This window comes from Phyllosticta capitalensis, assembly GCF_038381095.1.
Source record: "Phyllosticta capitalensis strain CBS 128856 chromosome Unknown BKA78scaffold_3, whole genome shotgun sequence".
Classification (NCBI taxonomy): domain Eukaryota; kingdom Fungi; phylum Ascomycota; class Dothideomycetes; order Botryosphaeriales; family Phyllostictaceae; genus Phyllosticta; species Phyllosticta capitalensis.
Genome location: NW_027117441.1, coordinates 2482822 through 2508083, shown reverse-complemented (window position 1 = coordinate 2508083; position 25262 = coordinate 2482822). Strand labels below are relative to the sequence as shown.

Sequence of the window (25262 nt, the reverse complement as noted above, 5' to 3'; positions counted from 1 at the left end):
AAATGTTTGAACCTGATGGCAAGCTGGTATCCACGTATGCGTTGGGTGCGGGAAAGAAAAAGAAGCGTGAAGTATCCTGCTGTACGCGGGTCGAGCTTTAAAGACGCGCGTTTATGCTCGCGCCAGACTCAATTTGTAACCTTATTCCCTGTCAAGTAGACAATTGACGCGTTGAACAATCTTTTCAATTAGTCCCCAATAATCCTGTCAGTACTGAAAGATACTTTTAGCATAGTTTAGCTAACATGCAGCTTCTTGACCCTTTTCGGTCTTCGCTCAGCCCTCTGACAGTGATGTTACCCGCGCTCTTGACACTCCTGCCAAATTTATATGTTCTGCCGATTGTTCTTGATCATGTAGAACCGGGACTTCTATGAGCGAATGAGCTCATGGCCGCACTTTGAACAAAACAAAGACCAAAGATTCTGAACGCACAGGTTGCAGGCCGGGCAGCCAGCACGTTCGAAGGAGTGCTTGTAGACGCTTTTGTCACGCTCTTCGCAGACTTCGCAGTACCAGACTAGACCTTGTGGCGCGTAGTATGTCCTAGCCTGTTTGATAACCCGTGCACGAGGTCCATGAGAAAAGACCTTGTGTTCCGAAAGCTCTTCAACGCAATCATTGCAAAACGCAGGACATGAACTAGGATTGGGTTTTCTTCCATGGGGCTTGTCGTAAATGGAGAATTCCGAATTCTTCTTGATGCGGAAACATTTCCTGCAACCGAAACCCTCGTTTGCGTCCCAGTCGGTCCAGAGCATGTAGGACGACCCGGGCTGGGTGACCCTCGCTTTAGGTCTCCCATGATTATGTTGATTGAAAAGTTCGGCTTGCGTGACAAATACAGCCTTCCAGTATTGTGACACCAGGGCCACGGGATCAACTTGGTATCTCCAGTATTTGTTCGTTGCAGCTAGGAAGATTGCCGATCCATAGTCAAGTCGATTGAGAATCTCCAGTCTCAACTCAACAGGAAGTCTGCCGAACATGCCGAGCTCGGTTGCGGGATGTGAAGCGTTTTCGTCCATGGTCGATCAATCGCCCAAGGTGCAGTATGTGGGAAGAGTGACGGCGTTTTTGTTGGTGTGGAATGAGAACTGCTGAGAGAACTGTCGATTGAAGGTGTACCTGCAGCTGAATTATATACGGGCCCCCAGAAGTCTCAAAAACCGAGGCTAACTGCCGAGGCTCACGATCGCTGAGCGTGGTGTTGCTGCGGCTTGTGGAGTCGAAGGAGCCGCCTGCAGGCTGCAGCCAGGCAGCTACAGGGATGACAGGGGCCATCAACAATTTTCAAATGCGGCCAATTGGAAATTGAATCGTCTGATTGCATTGACTAAGTACCAAACCTCAGTCCCGTCTTCACCGAAAAACACTTTTGGCGTGATTGCATAGCTAACATGAAACTCCTTGACGTTTTTCAATCTTCGCCCAGCTCTCTGAAGTTACCGGCGCTCCTGAAACTCCTGCCAATTGAATCTCCGTAGATCGTTCCTTAGGCGGAAAAAGCTGAACGGCATCCCTTCCACAAGTTTGTTGTTGCACTGTGGGCAAGAGTCGATCTGGGGAGGAGTCCAGAAGCAAAGGCGACAGGTAGAGCAACCAAAGTGATTTGCGCGAATCCGGGTGTCTTTTACTTGACGTTCCTCACAGGTTTCCCAATACCACAGCGGTCCTTCTTTTATTTGTTGTATAAACTCTCTGAAGATCAACCATTTGATGAGCCACGCGCGAGATCCATCGGCGTAGGTCCTCGGTTTCTCGAGTATCTGTTTGCAATCCTTACAAAGCCGTGTCGGTGGTTGTCCAAGAAAAGGGCGATAAGGAGGTGGTTTCTCGATTTCTTCTTCTTCGATATCGAAGTCGACTTTTGGGAGTTCATCACTTGGAAAGGTAGTAGTCTTCTTGACTCGGAAGCAGTTGCCGCATGCAAAACCCTCGTTTTCAGACCAGTCCCGGCCAAATCCAGCAGAGCCGATGAGCGTGCGGGACTCTGCTAGCTCAAATTTGTGCCGCTTAAACTCTTGCGCCTGCGTGATGAAATCCATTTTCTGATGCTCTGGAACCAAAGTCAAAGGATCGATTTGGCGCCTCCTGTAGTGGTTCGTTGCAGCCAGGAAGATCACGGATCCATAGTCGAGACGCTTAAATATCTCCAGTCTCAACTCAGCGGGGAGTTTGCCGAAGAAGCCTTGCTCGGTCGCCGCACGACAACCACTGCCGTCCATATTTGGGTGGGTGGCGAATGTGATTGCTAATCCGAGAATCTCTGTCGCCCAGTTAGTAAACGTAGAAACGTGGAGTCTTCAAGTGCGTGATGCCTTTTAGCACAGAGAGAATATTTCTGTCGATGGATAGTCACAAGGAGCAATCAAGTGCTTACGTCTGAGTGTGCGACAATGTGAAGCTGCAGATCGCCTCTGTCACCTCTTTGATGGAACGTGGTCGGTCTGGACAGAAGTCTTCTTACGCGTTCGGTTTGCCCTTACCTGTTTCCATGAAACTCGGCACTGTATGCTGGTGCTGGATATTCTTGACGAGAGTAAAATGTTGAGACTTTTCGTCGAACGACGGTGTAGAGAGCCAGTGGCAGGAGACTGCCAGAAACTCACAAGAGGGAAAGTTTTTTTTGTCGAGCACAGGCGCGCAAAAAGCAGCAGATTGTCTCTCTACTTTGAGTCTTCTTATACGAGAGCGACCTCTCCTTGGTTGAGCAAAATGCCTGCGGACCTGGGGCATCTTTTATAGACGATCAAGGTCAGTAAAAAGACTACAAGACTTCCGGCAGACTCAGCACTGACCCGTGACAGGCGCCCACGAGGATATCAAGACCCAGATAATCTGATTAGTAGCTTTGCTTCGCGGTCTGCTGCTATAGTATAAAAGCGTGCCGCTTTTGTTGTCTTTCTTCCCTTACAAGACAAGAGGTGGTGGAGAGCCAAACCTCATCTTCCTCGAAACCCTTTGCCAGCACCGGACTTCCTGAAACTATCCTTAGAACTGTTCACAGCGGCGCGGGCTTCAGCCGTTTGTATCAAGATCTTTCTCTCTCTGGCTTTTTGATCCATGCTTGCCAGAACTTCATGAGTGTGCCACGGTGCTGGGCCTTGACGACGATGTCTCAGAATGGTGGAGGTATTTGCAAAGCTGTATGTTGAGGAGCCTCCTGAGGATGAACGAGCAGACGTTGCGAGAGAAGAGGGAGTGAACATGGACTGCGATGTAGGCGCCAGGCACATGAGAAGCAGTTTGGTGTTTTGAATTTTGCAGTGCCAGAGCTGTAGCTAATTGGGCAAAAGGCAGGTGTCGAGCAGAACGCCCTGATACGAGACTCCTTTTGTAGATTTCCAAGAATGAATTCTTAGTCTACGTGGAATTCCTGGCCTTGACTCAGCGCAGTCCCGCGACAGATTCCCAAACGATGACCGCGCTGCATGTCTCGAACCAAAAGGACTGATTTGCGATCCGCTGCTGGAGTATAGGAGCATTTCGCTCTCTTGACCTGACACGAACAGCTGGAAAACTGAGATTCTGGTGTCCTGTGGTAGCAGCAGCAGCGGCAGCAGCAGCAGTAGGACAAGTACCCAGGAACTTTGCTGTCTCTTTTCTCGTTTGTGTGGTCAGGTCGGTCGAGTTCAGCGGGTCCGCTCGAGGTAAGGGCAAACGGCGATAGCATCGTGAGATGGTGCTGTAAAACAGCACCGACCCCATTGAATAGTAAGCGGTGCCACCAGACAGCCCTTGGAAGGAGAAAGAGGAAACACGTGACTGCGTCCAGAAGAAAACCACGTGGCATGTCCAAACGCGCGCACCGGAGCGGTGGAGATATAAGTCGTTGTTGGTGCGGTATTCGCAGTGAGCTGGGAAGTTTTCGAGAGTCAAAAAGGCCGCAATACTGCCGAACAAAGAGCAAGTGTGCAACTACATCTCTTTTATAAGCTTTACTGAGCTATGAAATGCAAAGGCGCGTGACGTGCAAGCTCGACTATAGTCTTCAAGCGTCGTCGCAGCAGTCGGCGGTCAGAGCGGCCTATCACGCGCGGCCGCATTCGAAGACGTCGTGATCAATGGCTCTGTCCCGAGGGCCACGGAGTGGCTATAAAACCAAGTTTTCTTCCTCTAGGTCGTTTGCTCTTCACAGGTCTACGGCCAAGAGAGAAATGCCATGGATGTCGCCTCAGAGAGAGAAAGACCTCCACTGCTGTCGGAGCGGGGCGGTCGTCAAGTCTTTCTAGGCCGGAACTTAGGACGAGGTCTGCAGCAAGAGGAAAGCATGCAAGAAGTGGCGTGCCAAGGTGAATAACCACCGCGGAATGAAGTGATACTGTAGACCATGAAGAAGCGATGGTGGTGCTGATTTGGAGAATGGTCAGGACTTTCTGGGTGTCGTGATTTGTTGGCAAATGCAACGCGCCAGAACAAGAGTTGCGACGGCGACATGCCGTTACCCGCAGGAGATTCAGAAGATTTCTTAGTAATCGTGTTGGTCAAGTAGGGACTGGCGTCGTTGACTGCAAGATCGGCGTCTGGCAATTGGTTGACCTTTTCTAGGAGATAGACGCCACGGGCCAGATGCTTGGGGACCCCAGACGTCCGTAGCTGCGAATGTGCTTGGGAATCTAGGCTGTGAGCACTCACATGGACTCAACAGAAAGTGGTTTTGGAAAAGAGAAACATTAGAATTTGAAGCCACAGAAATATCCATGCTCCTAACGCCACAAACATCCAAGAAAGAGTAGAAATTCATAACTCTTGTCCGCCAAACAAAGCAGTCATCTCACGCTCTTTGCTCTAGGTGGTATCATCCTCTATCGCATCATCTTCGAAACGACAAGGACGTAAGGAAAGAAAGTTCGTCTACAGCCTCGCTCTGAACTTCTCGTTCTCTTTTCTCAACTTGTCTGCTTCCACGTTGCTCTTGTCCGGCGCGCCGGGCACGTTCTTCTTCTTTGGTGCGGAGTGGTAGCCGCCTTTAACGTTGTCCGTGTTGGTGACGCGTCCGCTTGCATCTCTTTCGATACCCAACTCCAGGAGCTTGTTGAAGACCTTGGAGAAGTCTGCAAAGAAAGTGTCCTTGTCCTTGGCGTACTTTTCCACGTACGGTCTGAATTTGTCGTCGAACCAGAGCGCCATATCCGTCGGCAACATCATCAGCTCCTCCTCTGAATCTTCGTCGATGTAGTAGAATTGTCTCATGCCGTTTTCAAGCGTCTTCTCCTTCCACTCAACGCCGGACAGCAGCTTGAAGTACTGGTTACTGAAGCGCGTCGGATTGTTGACCCATGCCCCCTCAAATCCACTACGATCCGAATGACAACGCCCCAAGTTGTGTGCGCCGCACAAGGCGACAATCTCCTGGTCGTTGAATCCCATGCGGTAGAAGATGGCTCGGACGTGGTCTGCGCCCAGGGCGCCGTCGGGCAGACGACCCGGCGGAGGCAGCTTGCTATCGTCCACGTAGTCGGTGCGGCCAGGCTGCCAGGGCACAGCAGGGCCGCCCATTGCCTCGACGGCCACGACGCCGGCCAATGTCCACAGATCCGCATATGTTATCCAGGGATGTGTAGCTTTGATGGGCTCGAGGAAGACGCGCGCGTGTTGGAGTCCAGCGTTTGCGGGGTCGCCGCCTTCAGCTTCGTACCGCATTCCAGCTCCATTGCTGCCGCCCGTGTCGGTCTCGGCGTCGTAGGTACCTGCGGAATGCCTAACATGGTGGTTAGTCGGGCTTGGTAGTTGCGCGGTGGCGATTGGGAGTTGATGCGCTGATCGCCCCACGAGGGGTTGGTGGAAGGGGGACAACACACCACGCCAGACGGACGAGCACGGGACCGGCAGAGCCATCATCGTACTCGGGCTGGTGAAGCAGGGCCTTGATGTCCTCGCGGACAGCGTCATAGTCTCCTGGAGTGCTCTTTGCCATGGTGTTCGTTTGTTTGGAATGTGAATCTAGTTTGAGAAGCCGAGAACCGTTCTAGTCGTAGAAGTTCGTTACAGAGCGCGTCTCTAGGAAAGGCAGTCGGTAGAAGAGAAGAGTAAAGATCGGAAAAGAATCTAAAGAATGGTATATGCAAAGTAGAATGGAATCAATTATCCGAGGGTCAAATGTTATCGGGCATGAGCCTCGGCTCGTGATAGGGCTTATCGGTGATGGAAGTGCCGACCTTGATGCAGGAACACTTTTCGTCGACGTCATGAAAGCCCTTTCATGTGAAGACGTCTCGAAAGGCTAGAACACCGACCAAAATCAGCCTTCAGCCTGAGGATTCTCCGACACCAAGGCCCAGCCCGGCGATGGATCGTTAAGAGAGGGACAAACCCGTGGACCCCTGCTCCTGCGCGCCGCCGACCAGGATGATGGCTCAACTTTGAAGCGACAACTTGACCGTTGGAACGACTTTTGATATTTGGAATCTACTGCACCCCAACATCTCCGCTCTCTCGACCTTTTGCCTGCTGCTTCAGCTGCGGCTGATATAAAAAAAGAAAAAAGAAAAGAGCGGCTCTCGGCGCGGCTTCCGCCCCGGAAGCTTGTCCAATCGAACGGGCCAGCCCGAACCGCACCTCGTTCGCCCAGATTGACAATTTGCGAAGCTTAACGATGCGACTCCCCTGATCTCCGACATCTCCTCACATGCTGGCCTCCTCTTGCCCCATCTCCTACACGTCAATCATCTGCGCTGGCCCGGCATGGGGGAGCCTATGCCCATAGTCGAGATCGGCTCCCTGCGCACTCTCTCGTCGGACGAAAGCAGCTTCATAGGCTCTTCGACGGGCATCTGCTTCGTCAATACTGTGCGCAACGCTTTCAAAGCCTCCAAGGACCAACCGGCTTCTTTCCAGGATCTCCATGATGCTCCGTTGGACCCAGTTCAGGACAAGACGAGTCCGTTGGAGGATTTTCTTCTCGGCGACGGCGCCAACAGCACCCCACCGAGCCCTGCGAGACCGACCCCTGCCGCCGCCCAAGTTGCCCCCTCCATTCCCCGCGGTCCCTCCTATGTCGCCGCTCCACCAGGCATAGGTCGACCCCCTGATTCTGCCACCTCGAAGCAGCTCCTCGTTATCTACTTCAAGCTCTGGCATCCGCTTTTCCCTTTCATCCACGGCCCGACTTTTTTGCAAGAGATTGAAGTCTTGTATGATCCAACCAAACCTCTCCCGTTTCCTGAAGAGGATGAACCGGATCGACATAGGTGTTGTCGCGCGATCATCGCGCAGTGCGTTTTCAATATCGCGCAAGCTGGCACATCTCAAGAGATTCTCCCTCGCTATGCGCGCATCGAATCGGCCAACAGCTTAATCTTTTCTCTGAGCTCGCTCTCCACCAAACAAGATCTTCACAGTCTTCAGGCATTATTCGCCGCACAACTTTACTTCATCACCAAAGGCTCTTTCCGGTCCGCGTCTGCGATAGGCGGCTTGCTGGTCAAGTCAATTTTCCATTCTGGTCTCCATCGCTGCCCAAATCGTTACACGCAGCTGACAGATCGGGATCGTGATCTCCGGAAGCGTCTTTTCTGGAGTGCCTATGTGGTCGACCGATATGTGAGCCAAGGCCTTGGGATCCCGCTTGGATTTCAGGATTCCGACATTGATGTCTGTTTTCCGGGGCAAGAACATCACAGGCTCGCGCGCCGAAATACTGCAGATTCGACTCCCCAGTCTAGCTCCGCACCTTCAGCAACATCGGCAATCCAATATAATATGGACCAAAGACCCATGTGCGACCAGACCTCGATGGAAAACATGGCGAGGAGCTATCAAGAGGAACACCGAGACGTTGTCCTCGCTGGACTGGTAGGGTACAGCAGATTGACTGGCCGTGCTGTCGAACTCTTTCACAAGTCCATCCACGTGCGCTCCGTTGATCACAGTAAAATCCTCTACATAACAGCCGACATTCACGCATGGTGGAACTCTCTCCCTCCAAAGTTGGTTTCTACCGATTACGTGCGCATACCCAGTGGGGAACCTCCGGCGGAGGTACCTCCCAGCTTCGTTCCTCTCTTCACAGTTCTCTATCAACAGTTGCTCTTTCTCGTCAATAGGCCCTGCCTGTCGCTCCCTTCGACATGTCCAGAGTTCGCTGCCAGCTTGCAAATTTGTATCACTGCAAGCAGGACCGTCGTCAAAGCTTTGGAAATGCAATTGGCTCTCAGACAACCATTTTTCTTGCCAGAGCTTCTTTCGGCTGCGTGGATGGCGGGTCTGATTCTGGTCTTTGCGTGCCAGCTGAAGTTTTACCCTGACGAAAAGGGATTCGCGTAAGTTTGCCGCCGCGTACCCAACTTATCGCTTCCACTAATTGACCCAGGGACATTGGAAGAGTCCTTGCTCTGCTCAGATTAATGGCCGGTCACTGGAATACTGCCCGGAATTATTACAAGGCCCTCTCCAACCTCGTCGCAGACCTCAAATCTGGAACCGCTCGGCGTTCGACACCTCCACAAAACAAACGTGGACCCGACTCCGAGGAAACAAACAACGCAAAGCGAAACAAATACTCGACGTCATATCAAGGCAACGGGTACTTCAACACAGATCTTACCCCTCCAGAGTCGATCCACCAAGCGCTGACCGGGCAATGTCCCAGTAACGGTGACCACCAATACGATACAAGTCGTTCCACACCACAGCAGCCAAATTTCGGACTCATCAATAGCAATGACTTCAACACAGCTGAAGATCACCACATGAACATGGACAGCCAGCAAAACATTTTTTCCATTTCAACACCCGCGTCTACTACTGCACCCCAGGGCGTACCTGGTCCGCCAACCACACTCTCGATGCCATTTCAATCGTCTTCCACGCCGCAATTCACCTTTTCGCCGCCCGCCCTTTCGTTCGACACGCCGCAGTGGCCGGAACAAAACATGTATGCCGAGCCGACTCTACCTGCCTTTACGGAAACTCAGATGCTGCAAAGCCAGCTTGATCCATGGCTAGGGGATCCTACCGTGAACTCTTTGGATATTTTTGGACAGGTCACTTGGGGATCTCTTAATGCGGATTATGCTTACAACCCTTATGCGGTAAGCGAGATGTTATTCCAATTGATTCTTTTACTAACAGTATCACAGGAAAGGGAGATGTGAGCCCAAATCACTACGTGAGTTGGAACGTGTCCAATGCTTCAGTTCACGGCCCCCACGCGACTTCCACGCGGAATGTCATATTGCTCTAGGGAAAGCGCATTCTGGGATCTTGAAATGAGGCGAGACTTCTTGCACTCTCGATTCAATGCACAAATGAAGTCGAAAAGTACTTCGGGAAAAGACCACCCGCTCCATTGCTCCGCTGATGACACTGGGGATGACCTGCGGATATCGTTTTCCGATTACGTCGAGCGACATCGCAAACTTCGTCCATATAAAACAGGGCAACCTTGAAGGAGCATATTGCCTTCCTGGGATCCAGTCTTGTGAGGCTCCAGTCAACTGTGTCAGTGCCCGCAGTACCTGACGAACAATGCGCAGTCGCCTGCAAAATGCCTGCTTGGGTTGAGAATTGCAATCGCAAGTAAAGGGAGGCTGACAGTCCCAAGAAATAGTGACAACAGGAAAAGGAAGGACCGCAATGGTGTCAAGAGTGGTTCCAACTACGGCGTGTTCAAAGAAGGAAAATCGACTTCTGCAAGTCACGCCCCCGGCTCGATCCTCTATCACGCTCCGGGAAACACCATTATCAAAGAGCACGCCTTTATGGCAACTAAAAGAATACAGTATACAGAGGTCTTGTTCAGTGCTCTCTCATTCAACTCGCAAAAGTTATGGCGTTGTGTTTTGGAGCAAGTCGCCATGTTGAAGCTGCGGCCCGATTGTCCAGCAACGCGACATCAACGCCAGCGCAGCGAATGTGGGCAACGACTCCCAAATACAGTCTAAGATCACTTTTCAACCTCCGGTCATTTCTTTCCTCATCGTTCAACAATACTAAAAGTGCTTGGTTTCAATGTCTCTCGCCGTTGGAGTCCCCGCTCGCCCGGCCATCCCGGTCATCCTCGGTAGAACGATCAAGCGGGATCTGGTCAAGTCATCTCCGCAGCCAATGACGTGACCGTGCATTAACGCGTCGTCCTCTCCTCACTCTTTGGCGTCAGCAAAACACCAAACCATCGACAAACAGCCCTTTTGCGAAGATTTATAATCTTTTTGACAGCTTGGCACGAGAGACTGAAGGATTACGGGTAAAAGTTGAGAGCTTCGGACATAACGGGATCGGACTGGACGGCAGAGCGGCACTGAACAACAACCTGTTTGCGAGCTGGGGAAAGAGGTATCAGAGTGCCCAGAGTACAAAAGAAGCTGCAAAACTCACCGTGGGATCTACATCCCTTGAACAGTCCCTCTGCAAGTCTCAGACAAGATCGCACCAACACACATTACCAACGACAAAATCCACCAGCAAAATGACTTCTCCCACAACAATCGACGCAACGCTTTTCCCCAACTTCATACCCTTCGACATTCCCACCTCCAGCGACCCGCCCATTAACATCCGCGGCGTCCAATCGACCGACGCATCGCTGCCGCCACTCGTCCTGCTCCACGGTTTCCCCCAAACCCACGTCATCTGGCACCGCATCGCACCTGCCCTGAGCAGCACCTACCACGTCATCTGTCCCGATCTCCGTGGCTACGGCACCAGCGACGCAGCTCCCGCCTCACCCGACCATGCCTTCTATAGCAAAGACGCCATGGCGGCCGACGTAGTCAAAGTCGTAGCAGCACTGCGCCCATCATCCGCCTCCAAAACCGAGCCCATCCCCTTCTTCCTCGTCGGCCACGACCGCGGCGCCCGCGTGTCCCACGCCCTCGCCCTCAATTATCCTACGCTCGTCCGCCGCATGGTGCTCCTCGATATCTGTCCCACGCTCGCCATGTACGAAGCTGCCGACGCCGAATTTGCGGCGCGCTACTGGCACTGGTTTTTCCTCATGCAGCCGCACCCGCTGCCTGAGCGCGTCATGGCTGGCGCGCCGGCCGACTGGCTGCGTCTACTGATGGGCGGCCTCAAAAACGATGTCCTCATCGCCCAACCTGGCGATGACAACGCTGCAGGAGCAGGCGCCGCAGAGCACCCCTTTTTCCACCCGCTCGCGCTGGCTAGCTACGCGGCTGGTTTTGCCCGTCCCGAGAGCCTCACTGGCATGTGTGAGGATTACCGTGCGGCGCGCGGCGTTGACTGCGAGGTGCAGGCCAAAGACCGCGAGCCGGCTGCTGGCCGTAAGATTACGACGCCGATCCGCATCCTTTGGGGCAAGAAGGGCGTGATTGAGATGTTTTTTGATGCGCTTAAAGAGTGGGGAAGGGTTGTGGGCGAGGGGACTGAGTTGGATGGGTGGAGTGTGAATAGTGGACATTATGTGCCGGAAGAGGCGCCTGAGGAGACGCTGAGGGCGGTGAAGGAGTGGTGTGTGTAATTGGAGGGGCCGCAGGACTGTGACTGGATGTGGGGTTTCACTTGCTACACGCAGAGCAGTATGGGAATCTTGCAAAAGCGTGTCATACTGTTCCATTGAGAGCATCCTAGAGATTCTCCTTTGTTATTTCAAAAATTCCCTTGTCACTCCTTGCGCGTCGAAGCCCACTGCTCTCGTGGCCAGTCTTCTCACAAAAGAGAGCCCTTGCACGTAGGACACATATTGGGAAAAGAGGCCGTTTTAAACTCCACAACACAGTGACCGCAGCGGCCGCAACCTTTGGGGTGCAGCTGCGTCGCGCCAGACATATTACAGATATCGCAACTCCAAACTTGAATCCCGTGAATGCCCATGGCATAGATTGCCCAAGCGCCGTGATAAAAGACCTTTGGCTCTTGCGCGCACGCAACACAAAACTGCCATGGCGGGTCCCTGTCTCGGAAGTCGTGTCCGCGGTCCAACTGCGGCGGCGGCAGCTTTCTGAAGCCTGAATACAAGCCAGGTTCGAAGAGGTTTTCTTGCTTGACGCGAAAACAGCCGTAGCAGGCGAGGCCCTTGCCGGACGGGGGTTCGTGCTGGGCGAAGTGCTCGGCTCGTCGCAGAAATGCCGTCTTGTCTGCATCTGAAATCTGCGAGAGCGGGTCGATCATGCTTCTGAAGTATCGGTTTGTCGCGGCGAGGAAGATTGCTGAGCCATAGTCGAGCTGCTTAAAGATTTCCAGCCGAAGTTCGACAGGAAGCTTGCCAAGGGTGCCGAGCTGAGTTGGTGTCATGGAGGCGGTCGCTTTGGAAGCCATGAACGAGGTATTTGGATGGAGGGAACATGGGAAGATTCGGTTGAGGAGGAGGATAAAACTCGTGGGGTGGCAAGATGATGCCCCCTGAGATTTTGGGCTGACATGATGCCGGCGTTCAGTTGGTAAAAGGATGAAGTCGTTCAGTCAATGAGAGGATAGAAATATTCAGTGGCTTGACGAGGAGGATTGTTGTCTGATATTGATGACAGGCAGGGCGTGGTTGGGTGGCGAGATGTTTCTTTGCCAGATAAGTTGGCTTGCGAAGATGGTGACTCGCTGGGACCTGAGCACGGTTTAGATGGCTTGTCGAGATCCGCGGCAGAGAAGCACGAGTGTCTCTTGGGGTCTGAGCGAGACAACTTGGGCATGTTTCGATATTCGGTTGGCGAGATGGTGTTTTGATGAGATTGTCACGGGAGTAAGCGTGGTTCTGTGCGACCTGATTCGCCCAAGACCGAACGGGTGGAGGCCAAATGGGCGGTGGGTTGACTGGTACTTGAGAGTAAGCAAGAGGCTTCAAACAGGCTGCGACTTCCCTCCGATGCAAAGTCATCCACATCAGTCAGAGCGCCTTCGTCCTTCCTTATCGAGCCAAATTTTGCATCCTTTGGTCGACCTCCGCTTGTTTCGATGAGATGGAAGCCAGCCTAAATCCACTCACTGCGTTCAGTCAGCTTGCAATCAACGCAGACTGGAGTCTCAGGCATATCTTACACCCTCTGCGTTGTCCTTCACCAGAACCACCCTCTCGTGATAGGCTTTTCAAGCGCTACAAGACCTGTCACAACGTCGCGCTTGCACGTGGGACACACTTTGGGATGGGGAGAATCCTTAAACCACACAACACAATGTCTGCAGTGCAAGCATCCACAGTTCCAAATGTTGTAATTAACCCACTGCTGTTCCATGCAGACTTTGCAGCTCCAGGATCGTGATCCAACCGACACTTCGGGGCCATGCGAGTACACTCTTGGTGTTTCGGCGCAGTCGTTGCAGAATTGCCACGGTGGCCGTCTTTCTATCCCGTCTTCTTCAACATCCAAGTGCGGCGGAGGGAGTTTTTCGTAGTCAGGGGGGAGGGTGTTGTCGAAGTGTTGTGCCCTTTTGACGCGGTAGCATCCACTGCGGGCGAAACTTTTGTTATGAAAGTTGGGAGGTGTAAAACATTTCTCATGTTGAGGGTAATGCTCCGCTTCTCGTGTGAAGATCACCTTGTCTTCATCCGACACAAGAGCCAAGGGATCGATCAAGCCCTTGTAGTAGTGGTTGGTCGCAGCAAAGAAGATTGCGGAGCCGTAATCGAACTCGTGGAAGATGAGCAGTCTTAGCTCAACAGGTAGCTTGCCAAAGAGGCCTTGCTCAGTTGGCGGTCCTGAGAATTTGAATTCAGCAGGATTCATGAGCTTCTGTTCAATCTCAGCGCGAGTCTCAGACGGAGTTGAAGGCATGCTGTCGGAAAATTTGACTTGGTTTGCCGCGTGAGAACGAAGTGCAGTGTTTGTCTTTTGAAAGCGGTGCAGTTGAGAGGAAGAGCTGCTCGGACAGAGGGAAAGAAGGGCGGACATAGATGACTTTAAGTAACGAAATACTACTTTGTTTGGGCATGCCAAACTTTGCACCTGGAGAATATTACTGCCAGCAACCCAAGTCTGCTGTCAAGCATGTCTCGTTTGATGAAAGTTGCACCAGAATACTCACAAGCGCTTCAAACTCCCGAATCTAGCGCTCGATGGGGTGGGACCACGAAGACCAATAGCCGTTCCTGGTTTTGTTAAAAACGACTTGACCATCTGAGCTCCAAAGCTCCAAATTAAGACGCCTGTTGAGCAAGCGCTTTCTTCAGGTAGATATCCATTGTTCCTGGTCTGCCACACTTCACCCTGATTTCTCCCTGTTGCTTCCATGTGATGCAATCTCTACGACATCCCCTTGCCCTCCATCCTTCTCATTCTCGACAGTATTTTGTCCCGGAACGCACCCGCACTTGGTACCCATAACACCGCACACCTCGGTCGACGGAGCCACGCCCACGAGGTCGCGCAGCGCCGTCTCACTTTCGGGCAAACGGGCCAGTGTCGAGCGGTCGAGCCACCACATGCCGTAGAGGGTGGCGCACATGACGAAAACAACAACGACCATGGCGATGTAGCCCTTCTTCCAGTACGGCGCGTCGTCGGCCGGGTACAACACGATTCCCCAGAACGTGTATAGGCACGTCTGCACGGCGTTCATGCTGTACAGGATGACGCTGCGCGCCGCATCGTCGCCGCCGCGCTTCAAGATGATGCTGGCCCACCCGTACGAGACTGGGTTCACGATGTACGACGTGCCCGCCAGGTAGAAGGCGAAGAAGGTGGCCCCGAACGGGATGCTGGGCACGAGCAGGATGGCGGTCGCGATGAGTTGGAGCAGCGCCGCCAGAATGCCCATGGGCACGCGCTGGCCCGTGGCGTCGATGTGGACTGCAGCGAGGAAAGTCGAAACGATTCCCACTGCCTGCACGCCCAGCGGATATGTGTTGATTTGGCTCTGGTTAAAGGAGCTCTTGTGGAACTTCATCCACAGCAGGAACAGGCTCTGCACGACGTAGGCCTCGAGTGCGCCCGAGACGACGGAGAAGGTGCACAGGAGGTAGAACGCTGGATGGCAGAAGACACGCTTGGCTAGGGACCAGGGGTTGATGTTGTGACCCTCGGGATCCTTGGGCGGGAGGCGGGCGAGGGCGAGCTCGCGCTCGGCCTTGTTGAGCCACGATGCCTTGGTGTCCTCGGGCAGGTCAGGGAAGAACATGAAGCCGACGATGGCGATGGGGAGCGTGATGATTCCGTTGATGATGAACAACCATTTCCACCCCGCCAGTCCTGCGTAGCCGTTCATGCCTTCGTAGGTGGCCGTCATCATCAGCCCGGCAAACATGGTGCCTGCCTGCCCCGAGGCCGTGAAGATGGCAGTGCGCTTCGCAATTTCTCGCGGTTTGTACCAGCACCCGATGATGTAGATGGTGCCGCAGTAGGTAGAAGCTTCTGCAAATCCTTGGAAGAATCGAACAACGCAGAGCTGGGCGTACGTGTGCGTAGCAGCGCAAGACATGGTCAGAGCCGACCATACAATGACCATAAGAGGCAGCCAGATGCGCGGCGCTACTTTCTGAAGGATAATTGCGTGAGGGATTTGCCCGACGACAGAGCCGGCCGTGAACATCGAGAGTACAATATTGTACTGGGACCCGTGCAGGCCGAGGTCCTCCTTCAGGCCAGCAACGTAGGCATTGGCGAATGACGAACGGTCGAGGTAGTTGAAGAAGGACGATACGCAGCAGTACGTTAGAATTACAATGTCTACCCGTTTGGTTAGCTCATGTCTCGTCCATTCCCCGCGTCTCATGCACGAACCAAGTTTTTGAACGAGCCTCGTCTCTTCCTTTGATTTCGACTCATCACCAAGGAAGAAATTTCTGAAGCGAGTGCTCTTGGAAATATTTCTGGAGCTGGCGCCCGAGCTTGAAATTGCCTTGATAGCTTCCATCGTTTGCAAATCGACGCGCGGATACGTGTGATATCCAGGACAGAAGCCGCCGAGTCACAAAAGGTCTCTTCCGCAGCCGCCTCGTTTTATACAGGAGCGGTCTAGCAAAGGCGACTCGGACTTCTGCTCTAGGCCAACTGGGCCAAGTCTTGAGAATGCAGAAAGAGTTACGAGATCTGGGCGCTGCTCCCTGCACGCTTCCCATTTTCCATCACAAGTGGGGCCATTTTGGACGAGCGACTCGCCGCTCCCTGAGCTCGTGCGAGTCTTCCCCAACGTAATGGCGCTGTGACAATTGAAATGTCGGCAAAGCCATAGGCCGGATTGGCTTGGGTCGTCGGAGAAGGACTGAAGCAGGAATTTTTCCAGGACATCAAGGTGCTCAGCCGAGGGACCTTTTAGACTGGGCATTCTTGGCGGCTGTGCCTCGTTGTGGATAATTATCGTCCTTCCTGAAGTACACTGTCAGTCAAATCAAGTACCGCTCAATCATTGGATGACCGTTCTTCTATAAGCGTCAATGTAAGACAGTTTTAAAGGTGTAGATGTGAAGGCGAGCATGTACGCATGGGTAAAATCTCTCCACCGATGCACGTGACCATTTACTCTCCAAACACTAGGGAGAGCAAACGAGCTGAGGGAAATGAAACACAATAACAGTATTAAATGAGATCGAAGACTGTAAGAAATGTGGAATTTGAAGGGAGAGACCCGTAACAAATGTCCAGGCCGCAAAATTGTACAGCGAAGATGGAGATTTGGTTGTAGTTTTGAAGCTGCTCTCTCAGACTCGAGGGCTCATCTCTCGACCGTTAATTCTCAAGTTGCCTGCAGAGATCGAGTGAATTTCAACGGCATCGGACTTGCGCGCTCTGTGCTTACTCATATTGATTTCAGAGAAAAGGCTGAATGAGTCTGGAGACAATCAATCAGGTAGAACGCGAGGGCCTGCACAATCTGCAACCCCACGTGAGAACGCCGAAGCGGTGGCTGCAGTGCAGGCAGTACTGCAAGACTTGGTGCGATAAGTACAAGCAGTAGCAGTGCTGGCTCAGAGCGAAGTGTGTAGGAGTAGGTTGTTCGGTCGATCGAGGAACAGAGCGTGTTCGTGTGGAGTTGAGAGTGCCTGTGCCTGCGAAGCTAACTCAAAATAGTAAAGCGCCACGCTGCAAATGAGCGGAGGTACCTAGCCATGTCCTCGTCACCCAATCCGTTCTACTTTTTAACACCATCTTAACCATGTTGCAACGCCAATAGAGATGCACTTCGATGATATCTGCCTGCGCCTTGAACCTGTGGTCGCAAATCGTCCATTTGCTGTTACAATCCCAGCAGTAACGCCTGAACGGACAAGTGTCTTGGAAGTATTGTCCACGGTCTTCCTTCTTCTTGCACAATTGACCGCATTCACACAGTACATCCAACCTAAAATTCATTTCATGCTCCATAGATCGTATGAAAATCACGGTCTAGGAATCTTGTCTCGTGCAATCATCACCCGGGTAGCACAGCCACGACGCCAGCCATGGCGAGCAAAGATCAAAGAGGGAAATACGGGACGAGGCACCACACGCGATGCGGCCGAAGCGGAGAGAAACGGGTTCAAGGGAGAAAGTCGTGATGGATTCCAAGGCAGCATCTTTTCTGGTTGGCCATAGGTCGAGATCAAGAGATTGTATCCGAGGGCGTCCTTAGCAGCCCAAAAGCTCAAGGTGCGCAATTTTCACAGACGTCAATGGGAAAGAGGCAGGATTTGTGATTTTGAGGGTGGTACCAGGATTAATTGACCTTAGAAATAGATGTATCTACTAGTTCAAGCTTCAGTCCGGCCAGAATTCTTCCAAAGTTGCTGGAGTCTGCCGAGTTTATTGAAGGTAGACTAAGGTTGGTGAAGTTCGTGCGGAAGTCACCCGTCATCACCTTCCGCCTTCAGCAGGCGCCTTCCTCGTCTCTGCGCCTGCTCAAGCCAACGCCTACTTCTCTCCTCTTCCATCCTCCCGTCAACACTTCCCGACTTTGCTTTCCTTCCATCCACACTGCCGACACGCACGATGCCAAGCCTGAAATGGCCGGATGGCGCCAATATCAGCCAACGCGAATTCTACTACGATTGGGAATACGAATGGGGTGTCGTAAATTACGACGGAACGATTGACGTGTGTGATTGTTGCGGTCGATTCTTCATACAATCTGCTTGGGACCGGTCCTTCTGTCACAAGCTACCGGTGATTTTCACTGATGGTTCATGCCTCAACAATGGGACAGGCAATGCCAGGGCCGGCTTCGGCGTCGCTGTTGGAGAGAACCCTCACGATAAATGGTCATACTCGTTCACTGGTCCTGGAGAGAGGACGAGTCAGAAGGCCGAATTGCTGGCAGTCACCCAAGGAATCGCCCAAGCCGCACAAGCGATCTCTCAGAAGCCCAAAAAATACTGCTGGTCTCAACAAAAAACGACCAAAGCCTTTGTGATCGCAACAGACTCGAAGAGCGTCGTACAGGGTGTCATCAATAACCTGCCGGAATGGAAGGTCGGTTTCTTCGAGTATAGACCTATGGCATTGACGATATCTAACACCTTTCGAAAACAGGCCAACGGTTTCCTCAACTCAAAGGGCTACCCAATCCGCGACGAGGCAGAATTCCGCCAGCTCGACGCGACCATCACTAAATACGAGAACCTCGGCTGGTCAATCGGGCTCTGGTATGTTCCGCGAGAATACAACCAAGAAGCCGACGACCTTGCAGGAAACGGCGCCCGCGCGGATGAAGGACCTCCCAGACAAACCTTTGTCAATACGTACCAAGTGGTAGAGTACTGCACAGAAAACTGAAAAGGGAAGGCAGACGGGGTCGCGGCTGGCAGAACAATACTTGGTCTTGACATGGGTTTCAGAGGCCTACGGCAGCATTGCACAGCCGTTTCCACTACCAGAGACCGAAGGAAACAAAAACAGGACGAGTTATGAGACAAGTTTGCGAATGCAAGGCGGGTGGGTTATGAAAGCTCCACAAAGCCGATTTCTGAATATCTGAGCTTGGGGGAGAACGTGTGCAAAGTACGAGTTCTAATGGCATTGAAGTCTGAGCTATTAGGAATGACAGAGCTTACTCAATGATAATGAAAGCTCTGTCCTATCTCACTGATTGGTTACCAATGCTGGCGAGTTTCTCAACATCACTCCGCATCTATGATCTCAGCACCTGCCATTTCCGCGATCTATCCTGATCCGACTTTAGCTTCAAAAAGCATGCGAGATCCATTCCAAAGGATCTCGGTCCGCGAAATGATCAGCCAGGTAAACACCAAGCCAACACGCTAGTCAGGGCAAGCGATGATCAAACAGGGCAGCACAGCGCGCCGCCAGGCAAGTCGGTACGAAGCGAACGGCGGGTGATCGACCTCTGCCTGCAAGGCATTATTGATCTGTACCCAAAGCTCTGGGTTGATGCGGAAATGGAAACCCGAAAAGGTGTGGAGAATTCATCTGCCTTCCCTGCCTTGATCTACGGCGCGTACAGCGGCACTGCACGCTAGATCTTGGGATTCGCGTCCAAGAAACTGGAATAGGCATGGGGGACTGATGCAGGGACAACGGGAGACATGGGGATGGAGAGGGAATATATCAGGTCGACTGAAATGAAACCTTCCACCCCACCACTCTAGCCAACTCTTCCAACTTTCGTCCCTTCACTTTCACCATTCTTGTCGCTCTGCAGAACCACACACTCGACATTCGCACGCCCAAACCCCCTCGCCAGCGCCTCCCCACACCCTACCCCACAAAAGGCGACCCCGCAAGCGGGTCCAGCGCCATCCGGATAAACACTCATCAGGCACGTCCAAGGATCGACCGCATAGTCCCAAAGGGGCAGCGTAAGCGAGGCTCAGGACCAACGGGACGGGCGGGCTAGACAGGGGAGACGCAAATCGTGGCGGTAGGTTGTTTGGACGACATGTCGATGGTTTGTTTGGAGTGTGGTGGTGGAAGGGGATTTCAGGGGTGAGTTGGTGGGTGGGAGAGGCCGTGGGCGAAGAGGCTGTATTACTAGTAAATTATGGAGGTGCTGCTGGGGTATATAGGTCTAGTCTGTAGCTTCTACTACGGGGTTTTGCGTTTTGTCTTCCTGCTTGTTCAAATGCTCCTCGTCTTTTTCAAACATGATGCACCATCCTCATGCGATGCCCCTGATGCTTCGTCCCTGTCGTCAACCATCATGAAAAGATCCAAACGCCAAAGAAAGATCGTGTAAAACAAAGGTCATATCTCCTCATCCCTCACAGGGATACTGGCTCTTGCTCCTCAGGCATGTGCCCCAACGCATGAAGCACCACGGAATGACCGCCATGGCGACCGTCACGAAGCCCAGCAAGCTCGTCGCCCAACCCGTGCCCAACTTCTCGTACATCTGCAAGATGAAAAGTGGAAACACGGCGCCCAGAATGTAACGCAGCAGCGAGCATGCTGCCATGGCGCTGGCACCGTAGCGCGGGCCGTACGTGTTCATCAGGTAGGCAGTGCAAGCCATGAAGATGAGCAAGTTGGCAGTGCCGAAGAGCGCCTCGCCGATGATGGGCACAATCCAGTGCACGCGGTTCTGCGCTGTCCAGCCAAAGAGAAATAGCGCGATGGGAAGGATGATGGTGCCGGGGTATGCGATGTAGAGCGTGAATTCGGGCGGCGGGTTGAAGCTGGTGCGGACTGGTTTGGCGTGAACGGCTTCGACAACGCCGGATTCCAAAGCGCTCGGATCGACGGGCGCGTCGACTTGAGTTGCAGATGTGCGATTGCTGGCGTTTTGCAGCGCGAGTTGCTCTTCTTGCTGGGCGCGCCAGCGGGCGGCGCGCGGACGGTCGAAGAGGATGCTATTGGTCGTGATGGTCGTGAAGCCGATGACGCAGCCGGCAGCGAGGCCGAGGAACGTAAGGCCCTGCGAGCCGATGGAGAAGCCGTAGAAGGTTTCGAACACGTAGGCGGAAGACTCGAAAAAGGCGTACTGGACTCCGAAGATAAAGGCGACGTAGAGGCTGAAGAGACCGATTATGGGCTCCGTAAAAAGCATGTGGATTGGACGGCCGAGCGTGTTCATCAGCAGGACTTGAATCCCTTGCGCTGCCTTGGAGGCGCGCGATGCTGCTGTTTCGGTGCGCTGTAGCTGGGAGCCGTTTCCTTTTTGCTTCTTTGAGCGATTCTTCAGGATTTGCTTCTTGTACGTCTCGCTCATGAAAAACGCAGGTGTCAGGAAGGCGACAACGAAGAAGAGAATGACCCATTGCGTCCAGCGCCAGTCCTTTCCCTCGACAACAAAGCCTCCAAGCAGAGGTCTGTTTTTGTCAGTAATGCTCGAGCACAGAGGTGGGGTGGACTCACCCAAAGGCAGGTCCCAAAAAGGGCCCGCACACAATCAGGGCAGTTGGCACTGCGCGTTCATGCGGGGCCCACACATCCGATATGCTGCCATTTCCAACGCTAACGGCTGGACTGCCAAAGCAACCAGCGAAGAAACGACACACAATCAATGCAACTATGCCTTGCGAGAACCCGGCACCAAGAGTGAAGAAGGCGAAAATAGGCGTGCAACAGAAATATACCGCGCGCCGACCGAAGTTTTCACTGCACGGAGACGCGATGAGAGGTCCAAACGCCAGGCCGAGAGTGTAAAAAGAAAATGGCAATATGGCGACAGTTGACGAAACGCCAAACTCATTCATTACCTGGGTGCGACCGGGGGCGTATATGGAGGACGAAAGGGTTCTGATTTGTGTCAGTGCATATTCGCGAGCGACTCGGGTATCGACGTACGTGATGAATGCGATGCTTGCTGGTCTTCGTTAGCAGGTATCAATCAGTGTAACAGCGGTGGCTTACTTGGTACAAAGGTATGGAAACATCTCTTCGCAAAGCTCCAGTTGTGGGGGTTGGCAGGGTCGTCGGCCCAGTCGATTTTTTCGAGTACCATATTGTCCGGAATGTCATCGTCGAGATGAGGTCCAAGGTCTCCAGGATCCGGGAGATGCTCTTGGGGAGCTGAGCCATTATCAGTGGTGGGTTCGTAAGGAGTGGTACGCTTTTCGTCATCCATGGCCCCGAACCGTACTTGGACTCGAAAAATTGTAACGCGAGGAACAACGAAGGATCATCAGGGTCACGCCGCCATTAAGTATACCAGTTTCCCCAGCGGTCAGCAAGGCCCAGGTTGCCACCCTCGCAAAGACACAGCTTGAGCAGCGCGGCCAAAGATCCACTCTGGAGGCATGGAGGGCAACCGGCACGGCAACTTGTATCGACCGGGGCGCTGGATTTTCGAGGTAGGGCTCCCGGGTTCAGGGATTTTTGCCGGTTCGGGTTTGTGTTGGTATTTTGAAGAGTCGACAGCCAATCAGTATTTTGTTCTGTTTGCAGGTCGTTTCGCGTATCTTCATGTTGTGCTGGACTTGGCCGTAGCTCGACCCACCGTCACGCCAGTGAGCTTCGGGAACGAAACACGGGAAGTAGAGTTGATGGTCCATTGCACGCAAGCCCCAAAGTACGAGGCCAACGCCGCAAAGTCGAAGGAGATTTTAATCGCAAGCCAAATGTGACCATTGAGGCATTTTCTCAGCTGGTTTGCAATCCTCCTTTTACCGTTGTCTCAGCCATTGCTGCCGTCGCGTAGCGCTCGAAGAGCTGGCTGCAGAACCGCAAACAGCTCCCATCTCTTATCATCCAGCGTGCTGACGTGCTGCAGCGTTTCCGCGCCGCAGTGGATTTGAACGCTCGAATGCGGCCCCAAAGAGCGGTAGGAAGCCGATGTCGCAGCTGACGAGAGGTTGCTGTGTGCCTGGTTGGTGTCCGGGTCGCAGATGTTGCAGTTTTGGAATCGTCGGGAAGGCGAGCAGGCAGTTGGTGATTGCCGCAGGGATCAGCGGACCGATGCCGCCCGGATGTCGGGGTCGGCAGTCAACCCAGCTCAACACCAACACATTGCATCATGGAATGGGACATGCACACGACAGGCCGGCATGATGCTCATGGGCTCGGAATAGGGCTGCCTGCCTTCAAGCCTACATTTTCGAGCCAACTTTGTCACTTCAGCATCCTCGTCCCGAACAATGACCACTGACGTCACCAAGTCCCGAAGCGGCAGTACACAACCACCCGCCCCGGAAAACAGTCATCTTCAGGTAAAGACCTCATCAATATTGATGGCCTGATTGAAACGTCTCAATTCTCCGGACAGCGAAGACACAGGGCAGGTTCCGCTCGAGAAGCTCTTCTGATCCCAGCTCGTTCCCCAGCGCTTCCAGTCCCGCGACAGACACACATCCCAGATATCTACAATCGCTCGCATCTCGAAGGCGCCCTAAAGCTTGGTACCCGACGGTTGAATTGTTTCCATACATCCAGTCTGCATTTGCTTACTTTGAAGCCCATCAGAGGGGGAGCATATTGCCTGAGCTATTTCGACAACGACCACTATGCATCGAAATTTTTCTGATAATTCGGGGACACGAAAAGCTGACCTGATAGTAGTCCAATAAGAACATCGCCCCTGAGCATGCGCACACAGTCCTCCCTGCAAACATACCAACAAAAGTATTTCCAACACGAAAGTCATGACGTTCAAACTGAAAAGAATCGGCTCCACCAGCAGTTGAAATGATCACCCGAGTGTGCCATCGCCTTGGCCGAAGGGATCTCCAAAGGAATCGTTCAACCATGCACAATAATCCGAACCACGTAACGTCGGCTCCCAGCCCGAACTGTTTTTGAAGGATACCCCATCTGTCAACACGATCAGCGTTTCGTACAAAGCTAGCATGTTGGTTTTGCGGCAGTGGTCGTCAATGAACCTTCGACTTACTGATTTCTTCATTGAAGTACGCGTCGACAATGTTGCCACTGCTGTACAACTTCCACTCTAGCCCGCAATCGATACAGAAGCGTTTTTTAGCCTGAGATCGCCTATGACCACGCTTTTTGTTTGTCTGTGCCTTTCCAAATTTGGAGAAATATTTTCACTGGAAGCACATTGAACAGGCGAAGTAGTTCCATCCCAAAGTGGAGATCCACCTGGCTTTCTCTTCCTTCTCTTCCCTTGTCAAGTCGACAACGCGATGGAAGTAGCGGTTCGTTGCGCCGAGGCAAATACGGGAGTAGTCGTCCAGGTACTGGAATATCATGTTCTGAAGCTCCCCGGGAAGCTCGCTCAAGATGCATTTGTCGTCTGTTTGCTGGGTAGTCGGAGCCTCCACGTCCGTGGCCTCTGCTTCCGTTGCCTCCAATTCCGTTGGCGTCAAATCAACTGGCGTCACATCCTCCGACTCCTCGTCCTTCGACTTCACGACAGTGGCCTTAGTACTTTTGATCTTCGCCTCGGTAGTCGTTTGCCACTCGTCGGTCGCATTTACTTTGGTTGTCTTTTTATTCTTTTTCGGCCAAGATTCAGTTCGTGACGTGGGGAAAGAGACTTCTACATTCGAAATTGGATCCAGAACAGAGAAAGGATTGTGACTGAAAACTGGAGGACCGTGGCCTTGCCCCTGGGGCCGGCGACGATGAAGAGGCGTTGCTCGCATCGAGATCAAAAAGGGACCACTCGGGACATTTGCGACGGATAAGGAAAAATTGTTGACGGAATTCCAAATGAGGGTGCAGCTCTTCATGAAGTTGTCTTATATGTTGAGAGGTCGAGAAAAAATTCCAAGTTTGCAAAGATCGAATGTTTGAGAAACTGCAGCTTGAAGTGTCGATCGAAGTATCCAGTAGGTCGAGCTGTTCTGTCTTCAACAACGTCCTCTACTGCTGAGTCGTAGGTCGATCCGTAGGCTCCCATCGCACTCTTGCGTACAGAGGCGGGGGTTCCAGAAAATTCCCCCTCTTGTAATCAACGCATTCTGGTATGCAGCCGCCGATACGCCGACAGTATGCGCAGCAGTGGCAGAGTTGACAGAAAATGCCTTGTTGCACTGACGGTTTGCAGCGACATAGCCACCTTTGAGAAGATGGCGTGAACTTCCCTTGTGGCGAGGCGATGTACCCATATCCGTAGAAGAACCATAGGCCACAATTCATGCAGAACCTTTTTTCTGCCTCTCTACCAGTCTTTCTGCGCCTCTTGGAGGTTTGCTTCTTCTCAAACTCAGAGATATGTTTCAGTCGAGAGCATAAGAAGCAGTAGAACAAGTTGCGGTTGATGTTTTCTTCCTCGACCTCAAGAGCAAGGAGGAATTCCACTCTCTCTTTGTCCGTTGGCTTCGCAACTTTTCTGAAATAATGACTGGTTGAGGAAAGACAAGCGGCGGAAGGATAGTCCAGTCGTTTGAATATTTGATTCTGGAGTTCGCCCGGGAGTTTACCGATGGATCCCTTTGCACTCGCCATGATCGAAGATTCGAAGGGTGTAGGCTTGGAGACAGTAATTCTGTTGGCAACTTGGCAAAGAATTCGTTCTTGCAACCGCTGAAGACTGCGAGTCTTTCCAAAAAGACGGGAGGGGAGAAAGAGGATTGCGGAACCTAGCGGAATTTAAGC

General features: G+C 52.7%; 12 protein-coding genes across 12 annotated transcripts; 3 read left to right on the top strand and 9 right to left on the bottom strand.

The window, feature by feature from the left end:
* Nucleotides 1–76: 76 nt before the first annotated feature.
* Nucleotides 77–1214, bottom strand: BKA78DRAFT_309921 (uncharacterized protein). The gene has a single exon (XM_066888073.1). The coding sequence runs from the start codon at nucleotides 1026–1028 to the stop codon at nucleotides 372–374; it is 657 nt and encodes a 218-aa protein (XP_066746951.1). The 5' UTR covers nucleotides 1029–1214; the 3' UTR covers nucleotides 77–371.
* Nucleotides 1215–1321: 107 nt separating this feature from the next.
* Nucleotides 1322–2228, bottom strand: BKA78DRAFT_367326 (uncharacterized protein; the record flags this gene model as incomplete). Its single annotated transcript, XM_066892598.1, has 1 exon — nucleotides 1322–2228. The coding sequence occupies one exon, from the start codon at nucleotides 2226–2228 to the stop codon at nucleotides 1446–1448; it is 783 nt and encodes a 260-aa protein (XP_066746950.1). The 3' UTR covers nucleotides 1322–1445.
* A 1043-nt stretch (nucleotides 2229–3271) lies between these two features.
* BKA78DRAFT_309916 (uncharacterized protein) lies at nucleotides 3272–4142 on the bottom strand. The gene has a single exon (XM_066888072.1). It carries the CDS (start codon nucleotides 3794–3796, stop codon nucleotides 3362–3364), a length of 435 nt encoding a protein of 144 aa, XP_066746949.1. The 5' UTR covers nucleotides 3797–4142; the 3' UTR covers nucleotides 3272–3361.
* A 364-nt stretch (nucleotides 4143–4506) lies between these two features.
* Nucleotides 4507–6261, bottom strand: BKA78DRAFT_105655 (heme peroxidase). Its single transcript, XM_066882162.1, has 2 exons — nucleotides 5805–6261; nucleotides 4507–5704 (listed from the first exon to the last, which is right to left on the bottom strand). The coding sequence occupies exons 1-2, from the start codon at nucleotides 5918–5920 to the stop codon at nucleotides 4858–4860; spliced, it is 963 nt and encodes a 320-aa protein (XP_066746948.1). The 5' UTR covers nucleotides 5921–6261; the 3' UTR covers nucleotides 4507–4857.
* Nucleotides 6262–6642: 381 nt separating this feature from the next.
* BKA78DRAFT_105619 (fungal-specific transcription factor domain-containing protein) lies at nucleotides 6643–9435 on the top strand. Its single transcript, XM_066882160.1, has 3 exons — nucleotides 6643–8264; nucleotides 8315–9035; nucleotides 9084–9435. Exons 1-3 carry the CDS (start codon nucleotides 6688–6690, stop codon nucleotides 9096–9098), a joined length of 2313 nt encoding a protein of 770 aa, XP_066746947.1. The 5' UTR covers nucleotides 6643–6687; the 3' UTR covers nucleotides 9099–9435.
* Nucleotides 9436–10411: 976 nt separating this feature from the next.
* On the top strand, nucleotides 10412–11425 carry BKA78DRAFT_294017 (Alpha/Beta hydrolase protein; the record flags this gene model as incomplete). Its single annotated transcript, XM_066886286.1, has 1 exon — nucleotides 10412–11425. One exon carries the CDS (start codon nucleotides 10412–10414, stop codon nucleotides 11423–11425), a length of 1014 nt encoding a protein of 337 aa, XP_066746946.1.
* Nucleotides 11426–11519: 94 nt separating this feature from the next.
* BKA78DRAFT_105544 (uncharacterized protein) lies at nucleotides 11520–12371 on the bottom strand. Its single transcript, XM_066882159.1, has one exon. It carries the CDS (start codon nucleotides 12220–12222, stop codon nucleotides 11614–11616), a length of 609 nt encoding a protein of 202 aa, XP_066746945.1. The 5' UTR covers nucleotides 12223–12371; the 3' UTR covers nucleotides 11520–11613.
* Nucleotides 12372–12869: 498 nt separating this feature from the next.
* On the bottom strand, nucleotides 12870–13670 carry BKA78DRAFT_351327 (uncharacterized protein; the record flags this gene model as incomplete). Its single annotated transcript, XM_066891146.1, has 2 exons — nucleotides 12870–12882; nucleotides 13168–13670. The coding sequence occupies 2 exons, from the start codon at nucleotides 13668–13670 to the stop codon at nucleotides 12870–12872; spliced, it is 516 nt and encodes a 171-aa protein (XP_066746944.1).
* Nucleotides 13671–14097: 427 nt separating this feature from the next.
* On the bottom strand, nucleotides 14098–15747 carry BKA78DRAFT_330663 (pantothenate transporter liz1; the record flags this gene model as incomplete). The annotated part of the gene is made up of 3 exons (XM_066889800.1): nucleotides 14098–14156; nucleotides 14277–15560; nucleotides 15615–15747. 3 exons carry the CDS (start codon nucleotides 15745–15747, stop codon nucleotides 14098–14100), a joined length of 1476 nt encoding a protein of 491 aa, XP_066746943.1.
* A 2051-nt stretch (nucleotides 15748–17798) lies between these two features.
* Nucleotides 17799–18581, top strand: BKA78DRAFT_378413 (ribonuclease H-like domain-containing protein; the record flags this gene model as incomplete). The annotated part of the gene is made up of 2 exons (XM_066892906.1): nucleotides 17799–18278; nucleotides 18339–18581. The coding sequence occupies 2 exons, from the start codon at nucleotides 17799–17801 to the stop codon at nucleotides 18579–18581; spliced, it is 723 nt and encodes a 240-aa protein (XP_066746942.1).
* A 1104-nt stretch (nucleotides 18582–19685) lies between these two features.
* BKA78DRAFT_309907 (major facilitator superfamily domain-containing protein) lies at nucleotides 19686–21861 on the bottom strand. The gene is made up of 4 exons (XM_066888071.1): nucleotides 21618–21861; nucleotides 21552–21570; nucleotides 21120–21503; nucleotides 19686–21073 (listed from the first exon to the last, which is right to left on the bottom strand). The coding sequence occupies exons 1-4, from the start codon at nucleotides 21829–21831 to the stop codon at nucleotides 20020–20022; spliced, it is 1671 nt and encodes a 556-aa protein (XP_066746941.1). The 5' UTR covers nucleotides 21832–21861; the 3' UTR covers nucleotides 19686–20019.
* A 1776-nt stretch (nucleotides 21862–23637) lies between these two features.
* Nucleotides 23638–24371, bottom strand: BKA78DRAFT_105529 (uncharacterized protein). The gene has a single exon (XM_066882158.1). The coding sequence runs from the start codon at nucleotides 24305–24307 to the stop codon at nucleotides 23747–23749; it is 561 nt and encodes a 186-aa protein (XP_066746940.1). The 5' UTR covers nucleotides 24308–24371; the 3' UTR covers nucleotides 23638–23746.
* Nucleotides 24372–25262: the final 891 nt, after the last annotated feature.

Bases quoted from the DNA above. Each gene is read 5' to 3' on its own strand.
- BKA78DRAFT_105655 (XM_066882162.1), bottom strand. From the start codon at position 5,920: ATGGCAAAGAGCACTCCAGGAGACTATGACGCTGTCCGCGAGGACATC. The intron at 5,705-5,804 runs GTGTGTTGTCCC...CCACCATGTTAG, and splicing joins GTGCTCGTCCGTCTGGCGTG to GCATTCCGCAGGTACCTACG.
- BKA78DRAFT_309921 (XM_066888073.1), bottom strand. From the start codon at position 1,028: ATGGACGAAAACGCTTCACATCCCGCAACCGAGCTCGGCATGTTCGGC.
- BKA78DRAFT_105619 (XM_066882160.1), top strand. From the start codon at position 6,688: ATGGGGGAGCCTATGCCCATAGTCGAGATCGGCTCCCTGCGCACTCTC. The intron at 8,265-8,314 runs GTAAGTTTGCCG...TAATTGACCCAG, and splicing joins CCTGACGAAAAGGGATTCGC to GGACATTGGAAGAGTCCTTG.
- BKA78DRAFT_105529 (XM_066882158.1), bottom strand. From the start codon at position 24,307: ATGCGAGCAACGCCTCTTCATCGTCGCCGGCCCCAGGGGCAAGGCCAC.
- BKA78DRAFT_309916 (XM_066888072.1), bottom strand. From the start codon at position 3,796: ATGCCACGTGGTTTTCTTCTGGACGCAGTCACGTGTTTCCTCTTTCTC.
- BKA78DRAFT_309907 (XM_066888071.1), bottom strand. From the start codon at position 21,831: ATGGATGACGAAAAGCGTACCACTCCTTACGAACCCACCACTGATAAT. The intron at 21,074-21,119 runs GTGAGTCCACCC...TGACAAAAACAG, and splicing joins TTTTTGGGACCTGCCTTTGG to ACCTCTGCTTGGAGGCTTTG.
- BKA78DRAFT_105544 (XM_066882159.1), bottom strand. From the start codon at position 12,222: ATGGCTTCCAAAGCGACCGCCTCCATGACACCAACTCAGCTCGGCACC.